Here is an 18,791-nt window from a genome sequence, read left to right on the forward strand (position 1 = left end):
CGGACAGGGAATCTTCTGCCGTTTGCTGGTACTGAATTCCTCCCTTTCAGCCGTGAATGAGTACAGCGCCACATGCTGGTTTCCTGGGCGCTCAAGCCAGTCACCGTGGCCGTGTTCCTGCTCTGTCTTCGGGGACTCTCCTCCCCCTGCCACCACCTCCTCCAAAGCCCCTTCAGGAGGAGGTGAGGACCTCTAGCACCTGCTTCTCATCCAGGTGCTGTTCTAGGTGATCCAGGTTCCTTGCAGGACAGTGGGAATCATTCTAACCATCCAGAAATGAAGGTACTCCTTTTGGAGCAACAAAGGGGGGTGCCCCTTTCATGCCCGCCATCCTTTGGGGCATCCCTGGAGCACCCCTCAACATGGTGGGGATGCCACCTGGTCTCTGCATTTTCAGGGGTGAACTCTGGGTTTTGGGGGTGAGGTGAGCAGCAGGGGCTCTGAGCATCACAGCTGCGGACCGCAAGGCCCTCCTACTCCCCCAGAGCTGTCTTTTCAAACTGCATCAATAGCTCCCCGGTGAAGCCTAGCATGTCAGAGGAAAGATTTCATTCTTACGGGCAAGTCCAGAGAGGACGGTTATCCATCGGTTTTTGTTTCGTGACAGTGTTTCAGTTCAGATCCCTGGTGGGGAAGCAGTGGACATGCCAGTTTTCTGTTAATGTACTATTCTCCTCGGGCTGCCATAGCAAAGTGCCTCAGACTGGGCGGATAAAACAGCAGACGTTTATTTCTCGAAGTTCCAGAGGCTGCAAGTCTAAGACCAAGATGTTGGCAGGGTTGGTTTCTTCTGAGGCCTCTCTCCTCCGCTTGCAGTCGGCCATCTTCTTGTTGCCTCTTCTCATGGTCATCCCTCTGTGCAACAGCATCCCTGGTGTCTCGGTCCAAATTTCCTCTTCTTATAAGGACACTGGTCAGATGGGGTCAGGGCCCACCCTAGGGGCCTCGTTTTAACTTAATCACCTCTTTAAAGGCTCTATCTCCAAATACAGTCACATTCTGAGGTCCTGAGAGTTAGAACTTCAACATCTGAATTTGAGAGATGGGTACAATTAAGCCCATAACAGTTACTTTTGTTTAATGGGTTGTGATGAAATGTTTTATTTATATGCAAAATCAGAGAGCCCAGGTATGTGCTACACGAGTCACACTTCTTTTTTTTTTTTTTAATTAATTAATTAATTTTTTTGGCTGTGTTGGGTCTTCGTTTCTGTGCGAGGGCTTTCTCCAGTTGCAGCGAGCGGGGGCCACTCTTCATCGCGGTGCGCGGGCCTCTCACTGTTGCGGCCTCTCCCGTTGCAGAGCACAGGCTCCAGACGCGCAGGCTCAGTAGTTGTGGCTCACGGGCCCAGCTGCTCCACGGCATGTGGGATCTTCCCAGACCAGGGCTCGAACCCGTGTCCCCTGCATTGGCAGGCGGACTCTCAACCACTGCGCCACCAGGGAGGCCCCCCGAGTCACACTTCTGTGCCCCCAACACTGTGTCTGGTTACACTCACATGCATTCAGTGATGTCGCCGTGTTAAGCTTATTTTCTGTTTGCTTCCACATTTACACTGAGTGCGGTGAGCCAGGCAGGCACAGATGGTTCTGCATGAAGATGGGCTGGTTCCAGACGGAATATTTGTTCACCTGTTGTGCTTATATTAAGAAATCAGTCTTCTCTTTTGTATTTCATTTTTGGTCTCTTTCCATATTTCTGCATCCCCGGACCTGGTGTTAATTGATTGATGCTGATACATAAACAACGCCTTGTAATGCTAAGTGACGCTTTCCAAACATGGAAACGGGGGTGGGGGGGAGTGGGGGGGGGTTGGGCTTGCAGGCAGAGCTGTTCCTACAGCCCCACCCCCGGAAGCAGACTCGCTGGAGTCCTGTAATCTGCAATCTGACGAGTCTCCGTATCCCTGGAGCCAGCCGTCTCTCACCACTCCTGCATCAGATGTGGCCATTGCCTGCCAACTGAGAGCTAAATTACCTCCCCCAAAAGCCTTCACCACACCTTTGCATCACATATTAGAATGGCAACATCCCAGAAAGAGGAGGACCAAAGAATTAAATTCATGTGAAGCAATGAACTGTACACCTGTGATAATCTTAAAAGAGAAAAAAGTAATTTGGTAAAATCTAAGGTGTTTGTAATCTTCAGATAGTAAATAGTTAGAAATATTTGTAAGATGATAAAGAAAGCCTGTCTTCTTCACATAAGGCAGCGCTATTAAGTCAGGAGCAAGGCAAGGATTCCCGCAAGCCCCACTAAGAATTCGTGTCGGTGAGGTACTGCACAGGAGTGAAACAGCCTGAGGTAGTTCTTTAATACTTAGTGTGTAATGAAAGAATCCTCAAAATTGGGGGAGATGTTTACGATCAATAAGTCATGTTGGAAAGTTGAGTATGAGTCATGAAGACTGTCACTTTATAATGTGCTCCAAAACCAACTCCAGGGCTTCCCTGGTGGCGCAGTGGTTGGGAGTCTGCCTGCCAGTGCAGGGGACACGGGTTCGAGCCCTGGTCTGGGAGGATCCCACATGCCGTGGAGCGGCTGGGCCCGTGGGCCACAGCTACTGAGCCTGCGCGTTTGGGGCCTGTGCTCCGCAGCGGGGGGGGGGGGGGGGGGGGCGGGGGGGGCGGGGGGGGCGGGGGGGGGGGCGCACCGTGATGAAGAGTGGCCCCCGCTCGCCGCAACTAGAGAGAGCCTGTGCACAGAAACGAAGACCCAACACAGCCAAAAATAAATAAATAAATTTATTAAAAAAAAAAAAAAAAACCAACTCCAGACGGGCTATAGTTAAAGAGAAATTACTAAATCATAAAGAAATGAAAGAAAATATGGTTGAATATTTAACTGATCTCAGAATGGGTAAGGGCTTTCAAAGCATATAATGCAAAGGAAGGAAGAAAATCTCACAGAAAGAGATCATTTGATTTGACTTACTAAAATATTGAGAACTGAATAATTTGATATTATATGTTAAATTTTATAAATAAGATGATAAAGCAACAGGCTAGGAAAATATATATACCCAAACTTTGATAAAGGGCTAATTCCTTAATATATAAAGAACTCTTGGAAAATAGTGAGAAAATACTAACTTGCCAATAGAAAAAATGGGCCAATGATATGCATATACTTTACAAAATAAAAAAATACAACCGCCAAATTTTTAAAACATTACTAATACTGAAATAAATGCAAAATAGTAAACAATTTTTAAAATATTTATTTATTGATTTATTTGGCTGCGTCAGGTCTTAGTTGCGGCACGTGGGATCTTTGTTGCAGCACGTGGGCTTCTCTAGTTGTGGCGCACAGGCTCCAGAGCATGCGGGCTCAGTAGTTGCGGTGCGTGGGCTTAGTTGCCCCATGTCATGTGGGATCTTAGTTCCCCGACCAGGGATTGAACCCACGCCCCCTGCATTGGAAGGCGGATTCTTAACCACTGGACCACCAGGGAAGTCCCAATAAACGATTTTTGACCTCTCAAATTGGCACTTTTTTAAGGGCAATACTTACTACTAGTAGGTGTTCTTTGAGTGATGTGGTTTAACTCTGCTGGGGAGTGTGAATTGATTCAGCTTTTGGAAAACAACTTGAGATATGTATTATTAACCTCAAAATTTTTGTGATTTTTAACTCAGTATTCCAACTTGTAGTAATATATTCTAAGAAAATAAGACGTTAGTTAATGACTTATGTTCAAGAATACTCCTTGCAGTATTATTTTTAACTTAAGAAATATAACAATGGGGAAATGATCAAACTACACTACTCCATATCATGATGCTCTGATGAAACCATTAGAAAGCCTGTGGAAATGCCTGTTACACAATCAGGCTTGAAAACTGAATGTCCTGTAAAGCCTTAGTTTGGTGGGTGTTCTCCTATTATACACTCTCATGTCACCCAAATTGTTCTTTGCGACACTTGACCTTTTGTGATTAAACCATTAATTGTGAAAATGATTGTTTATGCTTTTCCAGATAGAATTTATGCTCCTGAGGTAGGAACTGTGTTTATCTTAGTTGTACCCCCAGGAAGGATATTCCCAGCATGCTGTGTTGTGTGTTAGGCAGGCCCTCAAATATTTGTTCAATAATCTCCCTCTTTCTCTCTGGCGGACACACACACACGCGCACACACAGAGTGAGATGCAGGCAGACTCACACCCACACACTGGGAGAGAATAGACCAAAATAATAGTACTGTTATATAAGTAAGATTCTTTACTTTAAAAAACATGCCATTATGTTTCCATCCAATTTATGAAACAATTACCCATTATAAGTACTGTAAAGGAATTAAGAGAGTGAAATTCCTTAGTTCTCCTAGTGGGAAATATTAACGCACTGCACTTATCTAATGCTTTCCAGTTTATAAAACTAATTTTTGAATATTCTTAATTTCCCTTGATTCCTTTGATTCATCCACTAAGATAAGAGCAAACATCCCCCCGTGTTCCCACTAAGGAGATGGGGTCCAGGAGGCGCTATCCCTGGTCACATGGTTGGTGTAAGAGCCAGAGGACAGCAGGACAGGGGCTGGAGAGTGAGGCCGCTGAGTCTGGACACTCACCCCAGTGCAGTCCCATCACTGCCTCGGGGACCAGCGGCACTGAACCACCCTCCTCCTTCCGCCCAAGTCCCTGGAATTAATAACCCACTACACTTGCAGGAAGTGAAATGCACATTCATGGCTCTAGCCCCCGTTTAGGAAAGAAGAAAACAAAACTTGGACGCAAATACTTTCTTTCCAGGGTAGTGAAGAAAAAGAAGTAAACCCATCACCCCTGAATAACCTCAGCTCTGTCCTTCTGCAGAGCGGGTGAGCTTTCTGCGGCTGGCATCACCGAGAGATGTCCTAGGACTGTCAGGGCCAGCAGGGAACAGCTGGGGGAGATTTTTAGTGCAGTTAGTTTTCTCGACCAGTATTTAAAATAAAGACGTAATGAATGATCTGACATAATTTTAAATTTGATTTTTAATTAATAGGGCTGATGTTGGGAAATGGCACGTTTTGTCTTCATATATTTAGCATATTTAACTTGTTTTTCTTCCTGCTGCATTAGCACTTCCTTTCAGACATCTGTCCAATTTGTATCTTCAGCTGATGACTCCGTGATCCCCGTGTAAGTGCCATGAAGGCCCCCGGCGGTGAAGTTGCTTTATGGTCACGTGCGGTGGGGCTGAGGAGGGAAGGACAGATGGTCACATGAATGGGGGAGTTCACTGGGGGGGCAGATATGATCCTGGAGGGGCTGGAGGTTGGTACTTGTCAGGGAGCAGATTTGGCGGTCTTCGTTCCAGGGTATTTAATTATCCGGTTAAATGTCAGGGATGTTACATCAGGGCTATGAGGCGTGTTCCCAGCACGTCCCCCCTCTTTGTCCGAGCGCTCCTGTGTCACGCGCTGACACGCGTGTCGCACAGGGCAGACAGGAAACGGGGCAGAGTCGGCTAAGCTACCCCGCGTTGATGCCTCGCTGCTTCCCCGTCTCGGGTGCAGCCTCTGCTCCAAGAACACACCGCTGGTCCACGTCCAAGGACTCACGGTCGGAGTCTGTCCACTCCAGCCCCCAAGGACAAGCTCCAGCCACAGCTTCTACTCTCTTGTCTTGTCCTCTGCTGTCGGGGACAGGGAAGTTTAGGGTCTTGCGTTGACGGGATTTACGTGGCTCAGCAAGCCCCCTGGAGATGCTGGAGGTCAGGATCGCCCACGTGAAAGCCACAGCCGAACCACATGGGGAAGCCCGGCGGCTCCCACTTTGGTGGGTTTCTTGGCTGTTACTGGTGTCTTCGGCTCCCAGAGCCACTGGATGATTCTGTTGAGGTGTCAAGGTGCATCCCCAGGTTGATGATGGCTCTTATTAAGCAGTTTGGCCTCTTTGTCTGAAAGACCTTCAGCACATAATATTAAAGTAGCCTCTGACCCAGGATGCTGACCTGCCCTGATGCGTGTCATGTCTGAAGCCAGCATAACGTGAAGAGTCTGTGAGTTGCAGCGGCAGAGGGTGTGTGATGCTGCGCGGGCGGGGCTCAGATGGAGCCTTAAACTCCCGAGGCCTCGGTCACCTGTGTACCACGGGCTGTCGGGAAAATTAGTGAGAATCTACATGAGCTGTTAGCAGGGTTATGGACACAGAGTAGACACTCAGTGTTGACACCTGTGGTTAATCCGGGGCAACCTTCCTTATTGCTCCCCATCTGTCACAAATGATACTCGAGTCAGAAATCAGCCCTGGCTGAGAACAGTCAGTTCATCCCAGCTCACCTTTGGCTGAACTGCACCTAAGTTCCCGTTCTCTGTCATAAGACGTCTCATATGTATTTGCATGACTTCTTGCCTCAGAACCTGCTTTTCCCCATGTCCTTTAGGGACAAAACCTGCTTAAATGTGAGGCTTTGCCCCTCTCCAGTTCCTCCCCCCGACACCCTTCTGCACATCCTGTCTCAGAAAGGATGCGGCTATGTGTGTGCTTCCCGTCTTGTGGTCCTTTGCTGCAAGCTCCACACAGGCTTCCTGCAGTTCCCCAGAGTTTAGTCTTTTGTTACAGGAAATGAGGAATATTACGGTTATGCATATTTGAGCCTCATCTATGCCATCATTTGGTGAACTTATGTTTTTTATCATTAAAACATATTTGTCTCTCCTAGTGTCTATTTAAAGCTTCCCTAAAGTTTTCTTTTTTTAAGAAAATCAGAACGGTGGGACAAACTATTTAGCATCTAGCATTTACCCAGCACAAGGAAACTTGTCCTGTCACCCAGCCTTACTCATTGGTCTGTTTCTTTAAACTGGAAGTGACACCCTCGCCCAGGTGGTGGATTTCATATCCCGTGATGACTTTTTTATTTATTTATTTATTTATGGCTGTGTTGGGTCTTTGTCTCTGTGTGAGGGCTTTCTCTAGTTGCGGCAAGTGGGGGCCACTCTTCACCGCGGTGCGCGGGCCTCTCACTATCGCGGCCTCTCTTGTTGCGGAGCACAGGCTCCAGACGCGCAGGCTCAGTAGTTGTGGCTCACGGGCCTAGCTGCTCCGCGGCATGTGGGATCTTCCCAGACCAGGGCTCGAACCCGTGTCCCCTGCATTGGCAGGCAGATTCTCAACCACTGCGCCACCAGGGAAGCCCCCGTGATGACTTTTTAAAAATTTTATTGAAGTATAGTTTATTTACAATGTTGTGTTTAATTTCTGCTGCACAGCAAAGTGATTCAGTTATACACACACACACACACATTCTTTCTTGTTTATATCCTTTTCCCTTATGGTTTATCACACGATATTGAATATAGTTCCCTGTGCTTTACAGTAGGACCTTGTTGTTTATCCATTCTATATATAATAGTTGGCATCTGCTAATCCCAAACTCCCACTCCATCCCTCTCCCACCCCCTCTCCCCCTTGGCAACCATAAGTCTGTTCTCCAGGTCCGTGAGTCTGTTTTTGTTTCATAGATACATTCATCTGTGTTGTATTTTAGATTCCACATATAAGCGGTATCATAAGGTATCTGTCTTTCTCTTTCTGACTTACTTTGCTTAGAATGATAATCTCTAGGTAGATCCATGTGGCTGCAAATGCCATTATTTCATTCTTTTTAGTGGCTGAGTAATATTCCACTGTATGTATGTACCACATCTTCTTTATCCATTCCTCTGTTGATGGACACTTAGGTCGCTTCCACGTTTTGGCTATTGTGAGCAGTGCTGCTATGAACATAGGGGTGCATATATCTTTTGAAATTATAGTTTTGTCTGGATATATACCCAGGAGTGGGATTGCTGGATCATATGGCAACTCTATTTTTAGTTTTTTGAGGAACCTTCATGCTGTTTTCCATAGTGGCTGCACCAATTTATATTCCCACCAATAATGTACGAGGGTTTCCTTTTCGCCCCACCCTCTCTAGCATTTGTTATTTGTAGACTTTTTAATGATGGCCATTCTGACTGGTGTGAGGGGGTACCTCGTAGTTTCAATTAGCAATTCTCTAATAATTAACGGCGATGAGCATCTTTTCATGTGCCTATGGGCCATCTGTATGTCTTCTTTGGAGAAATGTCCATTTAGGTCTTCTGCCCACTGGTGATGACATTTTAACTTTTATCACGTGGCTCCTGGGGCTCAGGGACCAATGACGCTGCTTTTTAGCCTCGAGCCCACCTTCCATCTCTTATCTCATTGGCTCATCCCCTCTCCCAACTAGGTGGTTATTCCCATTTTGTAGGTGAGAAAGCAGAAACTGGGAAGGCTTAAGGCTCTTGCCCAAGGTCATGGAGGGAGTTAGTGACTCAGATCCTGGTCCTAAGAACAGGGCAGCTGTCCTGTCCTCTTTTTTCGGTCAAGGTCTCACCAAACCCAGATGCTGACAAGAGGAGCTCTGATGGTTGAGCACCGTCTGTTACCAGGACATTTACCCGAACCATCGGATATCGGTCAACAGCTCTTGGGAGGGGCTGTATCTTCTTGGACAAAGGGGGTTGAGAGGTTCTGTAATGTTCCAGCCTGCGCCAGAGCCTGTGTTCTGGGTCAGGGCCGTCCCCCTGCACATCCTGCCTCGCTCCATGCTGAACTGAGTCCAGCGATGGGCAGAGATGACGTCTCTCTGTGGGCCTGTCATGGGCATCCTGGTGCACTGGCCTTCAGCTTGGGGTGCAAACGCTTGTCTTCCTCTCAGCCTAAATCGAGAGCTCCTTGAAATCAGGCACCGCACCGTACTGCCTTCTAATCTTTGTCTGAGCACGGAGCCGGGGTGCTGGGCGGAGGAAGGATTACGTAAGCACTGATCGAACTGCTCCGTTCTGTGCCGATCAATATACACTTGCTGATTTCAGCCTCCTGCCGGCGGCTCTATTTTAGGCAACTTGCAGTCTCTAATTCGGGAAGCACACAACGAGGGGACACGCACCGTGTCTGAGTCACACCTTGTAAAGCATGTGGGGTGAGCACCCACACGGTCAACAGAGTTCCATCCGGGCTCACGGCACCGCAGACCTCGGAGGAGCCATCTGAGCTGGGCTGGGAGGAAGAGCATCTCTCATTAGCTTGAAACACAGTTCACGTACACAAAGGGTGCCTGGTGGACAAACGTATGGCTGAAGAAATGACAAGACACCCCACTCAGGCCAGCCAGCCCTCCTCCCCTTCCAGAGGACACAGACACCCTGAGCGCTGCTTCCTTATAGTTTACCCCTGCAGCGTGTCCTGAGCAAGAAGTGTGCTTCCCCTGTTTTTGAAGTTCATGTAAACAGAAACCATCTTCGCCCTTTCTTTTTTTTTTTTTTTTTTTTTTTCCCATCATCAGTATTTATTGAGCATTTACAGTGTACTAGGCACAATAGAACATACAGAAAACATTGTCCCTGCTCTCGAGGAGCTTACATTCTAAAAGAAAAAAAAATACACCTCTATTAAAATGGTATTTTTGTTTGGTGTTTTCTGCAAGGTACTGAGGAAATAGCTTGTAGGGTGAGCTTTGGGTATAACTTAGCCCCATCATTATTCAAAGAGAGGAAGAGGAAGGATTTTAAAGGCAAAGACAATGACAGACCATTCAGGATAGGTAGGGTTTACAGGGAGATAAACACAATCTCATCAACTAGGGAGAGATTTGCTGCAGTGTATAGGATGAGGGAAATAGTTTGTGGGATGCAAGCAAAGGAAGCAGGGTATCCTTAGGCATTGAGTGGAGCCAGAAAGATCATGCGGCCTTTTCCCCAAGTACATGGCCACCAAGTAGGAACGGTTGGTGACAAGACACAAGGCTTAAAAAAGGTAATCCTGTGCACCTGACAAATAGAAAGAATAAAAGATCAAAATTGAAGGCAGGCTGTAAGAGTATCAAGAAATTCTTAAAAACAAAAGTGATTTGGAAGCACGAAACTTACAGTTAATGCTACCCAATGTCATGATGGGCCAAGAACATTGCGGCTTCCTAAGTTAGAAAATGCCATATACCAAAATTTTAAATGGAACACATTACTTTTTTTTTTCATTCAATCCCCCTGTCTCTGAAAAAAAAAAAATTTTTTTTCAGGGGGAGGGGGGAGTATGGGACATGACTGGGAACAGTAGTAGTTATCTTAGTAGTATTTTGTTGTTATGATAAACTTTGTATTCAAACTTAGTAAAAGCCCATTAGCTGCCAAGAGGGAATAAGGAATAAATTTCCAAAAATGTACAATTTTCTTTAGAGAAGTTTCAGAACCAAAAGACTAATTTACATGAAAAGCTGTAGAGAAAGTAGTTGAAAAGTCCATTCATAAAACTTTTATTCCACTTACATGAACTTAATACACGTGTTCTTAACAATTATGCTTGGATTGTTCATGAAAATCTCATAAGACATTAAACAAAGCTAGCCATCATCTCAAGTTATTTCCCTGTTAACTATTTTTACAGCACATGCATGTTAGGCAAGTATCAAAAAAAAAACCAAAAAAAACCCCAAAAAACAAAACAAAAACAAAACAAAACAAAAAAAACCCACAAAAGCAAAAAAAAAAAACCTAAAAAATGTTAAATACATGGGTTTTTTGTTTTACTGCTGCGCTTGATACACAAGAAGTAATGAATATCAAGCAATTCATTTTTACTGCATCTTTACTTGTACATTTGTTCTTAGGTTGCCTAAAACATTTAAATACAAATAAAATGAGTGTAGCAAAAATAATGAAAGCAAACAGCCGGTAACTTTACAAATAATGGAATGTGAACCGTTTCTGCCCTTATCCAGAGTAAATTGGGTCACAACTAAAGGAACACTTCTGTAGCTGTAGTCAATGGTGTGCACACTGAGACTGAGTATTCCACAGATAACACATGGTTTAACATGTAATATCCATGGGATATCTATTTCTACTATAGCCTTATAAGTGCTCCAAACCTTAAAGTACCCACAGCTACACCTGTGACTGGAACCAATTATCCCTTTTATTCCCCACCAGGACAAACCAATACGAGGCAGTTTTCTTTGCTTAGACATGGAAGCAGTTTTAACACTGGCCCTTGTGAAGCCACAATGTACCAAAAGTACTATGCCAAACATTTATAACTTGTATAAAAATTCCACATCCCCATATTGGCCACCTCAAGATGAAAACAGATAACTCCCTAAATGTTAACTGGCTCTACTCCCCTAATATTAAACATAAAAACCACATGGGAAATATAGAAATTCAAATAGAAGTAACATAAACCTGTCATAAATCGTAAACAAAAAACTATTTGTGGGACAGCATGGATGACAAATGGTCTACTGTGTAAATTTTAGAATGAGGCAGACAAAAGTTGGAAGGCCTTTTAATTTTCCCCTCCTTCTCCTGCTTCAGCTTCGTCTCCTTGGGTATCCGATGTCCACAATGTCAAGTTGTCTCTCAGTAACTGCATTATTAGTGTGCTGTCTTTGTATGACTCTTCACTTAATGTATCAAGTTCAGCAATGGCTTCATCAAATGCTGTTTTTGCAAGAGAGCAGGCTTTCTCAGGGGAGTTCAGAATCTCATAATAGAACACAGAGAAGTTAAGGGCCAGACCCAATCTGATAGGATGTGTTGGCTGCATTTCCTTTTTGCTGATTTCAAAAGCTTCTTGGTATGCTTGCTGTGATTGATCCACAATCCCTTTCTTGTCATCACCTGCAGCAACCTCAGCCAAATAGCGGTAGTAGTCTCCTTTCATTTTCAAATAGAAGACTTTGCTCTCTGCTTGTGAAGCATTGGGGATCAAGAACTTTTCCAAAAGAGACAGTACATCATTGCAGATATCTCTTAGCTCGGTCTCAATTTTCTCTCTGTACTCTCGAGCCATCTGCTGTTTTTTCTCAGCACCTTCCGTCTTTTGCTCAATACTTGAGACGACCCTCCAAGATGACCTACGGGCTCCTACAACATTTTTATAAGCAACTGAGAGAAGATTCCTCTCCTCGTTGGATAATTCAGCTCCTTGCTCAGTTACAGACTTCATGCAGGCCGCCATGTCGTCATATCGCTCAGCCTGCTCGGCCAGTTTGGCCTTCTGCACCAGCTCATTTTTATCCATGACTGGATGTTCTGTGTCCGGAGTGGGTGGCGACGGACGGACGGGGCTCAGCGGTCTCTGGGCGGCAGCGGCGAGGCTGAGACTCTGTCCCTGGATCTCGCTGCTCACAGGCTACAGCCGCTCCGCAGACACGGGGTTTCCTCCAATCACCAGCCCCTTTCTTTTGTGTCTCTCTTCTCTCGCTCATCCGTACATTCACGAAGAGTCTCCGTGTCACTGCGCGTGGTCGCAGCTCCCTGTTCTCTCGTTGGAGATGCTCTCCTGCCTGCTTTGCCTCAGTGCGTGTGTTCCTTCCACCACGACAGACAGGTCATTTCCAGCACGAGGCGACTTCCTGGGCGTGTCTCTGAGCACTCAGGTGCCACATTCTATATGGTGGCTGAGGTCTGCCGTCCTGAGCCACGGGGCGTGAAGACCTGCAACCTTCCCAGATGGTTGCTTTCCAAACTGGTCACACCAGTTTATTCTCTTGCCAGCCAGTTGCTCTGCATTCTTGCCAACCTTGAGTAGCAAGCAGGATTTTAACAGCTGTGAGCTATTTCGAATTATAACAAGAAAGGAATATGGATCTTTTGGATACTTTTAATTTTTTATTTGCTAACTTTTGTGAAGTTAGTAACAAATAGAGTCTCTCTTGTCCGACCTCCCATCACCCGCCCACCAGCCTAACCTGCTCTCAGCCCTGTCCCATGTGCAGAGCCTGCAGCCCACACCCCTGGGCTGCACAGCCATGGCCATGGCCAGGGCGGAATCCTCCAGCAGGTCGGTGTGGCTCAGCTCCACCAGTGAAGTTACAAGCTTTCCGAGAGCCACCTGTACTGGTTCCCTAACCTGTCCACACTACTTTGTGCACGTGGCATCATTTACTATAGGAGTGAACACTGTCACTGAAATCTGGTGCTTCTTACAATCACGCTGTGTCACATTGAGTGGGCAGTGTGTTTGCGTCCTGGATGGGGTGTAAATAATAGTGCCCCTTGCAATCAGTGTTACCTGAGGTTCATGAGGTATGATAATTAATTACTACAAACAGATGAACCTTGAGTGTAGAGAAAAGAAAGCAATATCTATGGAAGGTAAATTGAATACTTTGGAAACAATCAACATATATGAACACGAGTGCGAACTGCTACTGAAAAGCGTTGGGTGAGATACTTGTAAACATTTGGGGAGGAGAGTTACAGTTGTCCAGAGGGAGTCTGCCCTTGGGACGCTTTGCAAAGTTAATTTAAATTCTCCCCTATTCTTCTACCTTGAGAATTCACACCTGGAAATCGTGGGGTGCTGGAAACCACTGGCGACCACTCACATCAGCTTCTCCCTCTCTTCGTCCCAGGACGCTGCTTTTGTTCAGGTGTTCTCCCCTCATCTCTACACCCACGTGTTTCGGGACAGACTTCATCTCAGCCCGAGAATGGGTGCACAGCCCTCCACACTAAGCCCTGCTCCCTGTGGCAGGCAGCATCTAACTGGCACCTGACATTCTCTTACAGGGCTGTTGGTCTGGGGGTGAGCCTGTGACCTAAACTGGCCAATTAAACCAAGGGTAAAATTTCCTCATATCTCATTGGTGCTGAGATGTACCTTTTTTTACATGTTAATACTACTGAAAATGGAATGCATTTTAGAATGGGTAGCATCTCCAAAGAGAGGAAGTATAGGATTCCATAATGGGGATGAGTTCTCACTTTCCAGCTAAATGGATGGAGCCCTGATTCACTTATGACTCTCAGGAGAGACGCACTTCGCATTGGGCTGACCTTGTAGATTGCAGGGGAGAGTGGGAAGGAGCTGGGACCTGAACTGGCATTAACCCCTGGAGCCCTAGATACGGGAATAAGGAATTTGTTATTACTTCTGCCGGTTTGAATGGCTTGCAACTGAAAATAGCCTGCTACAGCCCAGTATGCGGGGGCATGGTTTAGCCAAAGAAGAAAATGGACCCACATTCAAAGAAGCCTACCTAAAACATTTGGCAAATAAATACATGTGTTTTATGTTAAAATAGAGTGTTTGGGGAGTTGATCTCATTTTTTTCATAGTTTCCTTTATTTTAACCAAAACTTCGCATTTCCTGATACATTGCTGGTAGTGACTGGTCAGGTGAGACAGTCTCTGCTGAGCCCCGGGAAGAAACAAAGGCGCAAGGGGGCGTGGAGCGGGGTGGGGGACTCGGGGCGCGTGGCCTCTCCAGGGTGCCTGTGTAGGCTGCCTGTGACCCCCGGAAGCTGGATACCTTTCAAGCTGGCTTTTGGAGGCCGAGCACACCCGCTTGTATATCTGAACACAGAATTTGTAGGCTGAATGGTCTTGTGCTTCGAGATGTGACAGCATTTAGCACCCCTGCTGCCCTGGTCCCTGGGCTATGGTGGGAGTTCCCACCCTTTCTTGCTCATAGACAGACACTGAACCCTAGGACTTCCTGTGATGATGGAAATGTTCTGGAAATGTGATCAGTGTGACTAAGGCACTACATTTTGTTTTGTTCTGTTCCGGCTTTTGTTTTGAAATACTTCTAGATTTACAGAAAAGTTGCTAAGGTAGAGGGGTCCTTGTATGTTCCTCACTCAGTTTCCCTATTAGCATCTTAAATGGCATGGCCACAGTACGATTGTCAAAACTAAGAAACCAACATTGGTATGTTATTATTATTAAGTAAACTACAGACTTGACTTGGATTTTTATCCGTTTTTCCTTTAATGGAGCTCAGCTTTAAATTGTATTTAATTTTAGTTAATTTGAAGTTAAGGCGCCTCATGCGGCAGGTGGCCCCTGATTGGACAGCTCGGCTGTGGACTGTTTTCACCGTGACAGCCGAGGCCCTTTGGCGACTTTGGCTGGAGCTGCCCCTCCCCCGTTTCTCTCCCAGTGAAAGCCTAGCTCTCGCCCCGCCTGCAGGCGCCCCACACTCCCCATCCTCGTGTCCCTGGACTCGCCCTCTTGCTCACCCCACCCAGCATGGCCTCTGGGAGCGGAGGGAAGTCATGGTGCTAGTTACCAGTTTTGGTTCACATCACACAGGAAAAGACCTTTCTTAGCCGTGCAAGGTCTGCAGGTGGGAGAGCGTTGGGCTCCAGAGACAGGACCACCTGATTCATTCATGGCCTCAGCACGTATGTACTGCTGGTCTTTGCCATGCCAGGCCCTCTTCTGAGTGCTGGGAGGACCAGCGGAAGGAACAGGCAAAGTCTCCATCAGCAGGGAGCTTGCCTTCTAATCGGGAGAACCAGAAAACGAAGCAATAAACAGAGGTGTATAATAAGCCAGGTGCTGGTAAGTAACATGCAGAACGTACAGGAGAAACCTAGACGGTGCTACTCTCAATGCAGGTGCCTTCGAATCCCAGCTTCACTCCTCTCCAGCCGAGCGTTCTTGCACAAGGAGCTAACTTTGCTGATTATCAGTGTCTTCATCGGTAGGCTGGGGATGTGCGTTCTCCTTGATCACAATGGGGATGAGGTGGGATATTCCCGAGGGGCCCAGCGGGACGCTGTACGTGCAGGCGTTCTAGTAACCTTCCTGTCTTCTCCTTCCTCCTTATTAGAACCTTTGGTCACAAGATCGGGAGGAGGGTGCATTTACCAGAGTTTGGTTATTCGTGTAAATGCATAACTATATTGAGGGGGAAGGTTTAGAACGCACCCCCGAGAGCATCCATTAGAAACCACACATTATAATCCAACTGCTGAGACTTTGCCCAGCAAACCGAATGTATCTTTCTCCAGTTTTCTTGGGGGATTTAGTAAATAATACGGAGAGAGAGGGGCAAAAGATCATTATTTTTTCTGGCAATTTCCTTTACATTTCTCCTTCAAGATGGTAAGACCGTTAGGGGAAGGTTGGTTGGGGCACAAGTACATAATCTGAACTAGCTATCACACCTATCACCCCTGTCGTGCTCATCCGTCACAAAGGGAAATGTCATCTTTACAAGGAGGATCACCAGACAGAACGTGGTAACTCAGTGATGGTCACTTGGCTTCCCGGGCCTCCGGAGACGATGCAATGCCAGGTGCTCTGGTTGCCTGCGCTCTTCCTGCAAATATTCTATCTTTACCTTTAATCAAGAAGAAACAACGAAGCAAGTCCAGGCTGTGAAGCATCCCCCAGGAAAACTACGTGGCGCTCTTGTCACAAATGTAAATGTCATAAAACCAAACACAAATAGAGGACACTCCCGTAGATCAAAGAATACTACGCAGACGTGACAACTGAATGTAAAACTTGATCCTTGGTTGGATCTTGGATGGAGCAAAAGCTGGTTTAAGGGTATTTGGGGGAAAATTGGAGAAATTGAAAACGGACTGCAAATTAAATAAATAACATTGTACATGTGCTAACTCTCTAGGCCGTGTTAATGACTGTGATTGTGTCGAGTTTGTTAGGAGATGCATGCTGAAGCATTTTAGGGGTGAAGTGTCATGCTAGCTACAGTTTGCTTTCAAAACCACCTAGTGAAAACGTGTAGAAATATTTATATGCATATGCATATGAATGAGAGAAAAACAGTAAATGTGGTGAAATGTTGACAAAGTGGTGCATTTAGATGAAAGGTGTGCAGGACTACTGTACTCTTTCTGTAGGTTTTCAGTTTTTCAAAAATAAAAAGAGAAAAATAAAAAATGCAATGGCAGACTAACAGGCCTTGAAGAACAAAGAAGCGTTTTAAATGACATCTAATAAAACTCGGGGCGGGGGGGAATAAGTGACGTCACCACTGGATTTCTCAGTGGGAACTCCCTTTCCAGTCCTAAGCTGGCTCCCCCTGCAGGCCGATGGCCATGGAGGGAGTTGGCTCCACTGCGTTCCTTGGCCTAGTGGGTCTCTCCATGTCACAGGGTGACAAGATGCAGAACAGAAGGAGGTGTGGAGCATCCCTTAGGCCTCTGAGGCCCCTGTGGTCTCGGGGTCCACAGCAGCTCTTCACCGTCTCGGAGGCCGATTACCCACCCCGACCCCTGCCACGTGGCTCTGGGTGATGTGGAAAGGAGATGCCACGTGGAAAAAGAAGCTCCATCAGGGAGACATCCTGGTGGACTGTATTTCACAAATTCCCAGTAATTTCCTCTTCCTTAAGAAAATGAGATTCTTTGATCATAACGTGCTGGAAATTATCTGTGAGATCATCCAGTAAAACACGCTGACTTTACAGAGGATTAAAGGCTGAGAGTGATAAGCTTCCTAAGATCATAAACGCAGAACACAGCATAACCCCACCGTAACCTCAGCCTCACCGCCCGCACCTCTTCCCCACCCCCTGTGTCTGCGAGAAGGTCTGTGTCTGCGAGAAGGTCTGTGTCTGCGAGAAGGTCTGTGTCTGCGCGAAGGTCTGCTGTAATTCACGGAGCTCACAGACGGGACCTAAGCCCTTTCATACCCAATACAGCCAGTAAGGTTGCTTGTTCCATGTTCAATACTTGATGGAAAGCATTTGATTATGTTTATTGTGGTTCTGTAATATTATCTGCAGAAAAATATCTAATTTTCAGAAGAGTAACGTGCAGCAGTGGCTGCTTTATTTTCTGTCATTTACTCTTTTTCCTTGTAATAGTTTGGAGGCAAACACTTATTAAATAGAGGACATTAAGAATCTTTTACCCCGGAGTATGGGGAAGTGTTTTTGAAAACTTGACCAACATGGTTGAAGAATAATTCAGTTTAGATAAAAATGCAGCCTGCTATTAGATCTCATTCGTCTTCCCTCGTTTCACAATAGATATTTTTCATACGAGGGTTCTGCTCAGCATCACAGTGAGTGGTGGGAAGGACGTCCTTGTGACACAGATTGAGACTATTCATGACTTTGGCAAAGCATTATGATCCACAACAGTAAGCATTTGAAAATGTGTTTCTATTCGGTGCCACTCCATTTATTTCTGTTCTTATTATAAACGAGGGAGCCCCTACTTAGAGTTGCATAGCACTTCTTAGACCTAATGTCAGTTATCATTCCTTTCTCTTTTCCATCTGTTTAGTTCATAAAATGAACCAAGGGTCACAAATAAAATGCCACTAGCTATTTTCATCAGGTCATAGGAAATCTGTGCCAGGTTGGGTTCCTCTACACTCTGCACTCCTGGTTATTGATAGGAAATCCAGGGAAACATCTGTGCTTTTCTAGGAAGAGAAGATGGTTTGTGCAAGGGCTTACGAGCCTTTCTAAGTGCTGATGACAGTGTAGATTCTGTCTTCTTGCCTGACTCACAAACAGAGGGGCCCAGCTTGATTGGAGCTCAGACCAAGATTGAGCCTGGTGGTTTGATGGGAATGATTTACCTCCTCAAAAAAAGACTTAGGAGAAAAGAGTGGCATAATGAACCACATCGTGGCAGGTTCCGGGGTTCAGGGCTACTCTGGGGAACAGATCCCCCGCATCCCGATGTGCAGCTCGTGGGGAGCGAGCGTGACCGAGGCCGAGAGGTCGGTGTGGCCGGGGGGGATGGCGTACCACGTGTGCTCGGTGTGGTTGATGGCAGGGAGAATTTAAATACGGTGCTTGCCTGTTTAATTAAAGAGAGTGTCCCTTAGTCTACACTGACCAAGACAGGGGGCTTGAAAACCCCGGAGCAGCTCCCAGGGACCGGCAGGGCTTCCAAGCCGCTGGACATGCTCTAACCCCAAGCCAAGCCGAGCAGCCGCTCTGGGGTTTTAGCAACGAGGTGCTTAGAGCAGCATCGGATGATGTCACCTTCTGCCACGGGGGCGGGCTGTTTATCAAGGACGTAAAGCAGCTCCTTAGGAGCAAAAAGAGGA

General features: G+C 46.3%; 2 protein-coding genes across 2 annotated transcripts in view; one reads left to right on the forward strand and one right to left on the reverse strand.

The window, feature by feature from the left end:
* Window positions 1–18,791, forward strand: part of RPS6KA2 (ribosomal protein S6 kinase A2) — a 296,626-nt gene that overhangs the window by 98,334 nt on the left and 179,501 nt on the right. The gene's annotated exons all lie outside the window — the stretch shown is intronic.
* LOC133102126 (14-3-3 protein zeta/delta) lies at window positions 10,254–12,186 on the reverse strand. The gene has a single exon (XM_061207102.1). The coding sequence runs from the start codon at window positions 12,036–12,038 to the stop codon at window positions 11,301–11,303; it is 738 nt and encodes a 245-aa protein (XP_061063085.1). The 5' UTR covers window positions 12,039–12,186; the 3' UTR covers window positions 10,254–11,300.

This window comes from Eubalaena glacialis, chromosome 12 (assembly GCF_028564815.1).
Source record: "Eubalaena glacialis isolate mEubGla1 chromosome 12, mEubGla1.1.hap2.+ XY, whole genome shotgun sequence".
In the NCBI taxonomy this organism is placed as follows: Eukaryota; Metazoa; Chordata; class Mammalia; order Artiodactyla; family Balaenidae; genus Eubalaena; species Eubalaena glacialis.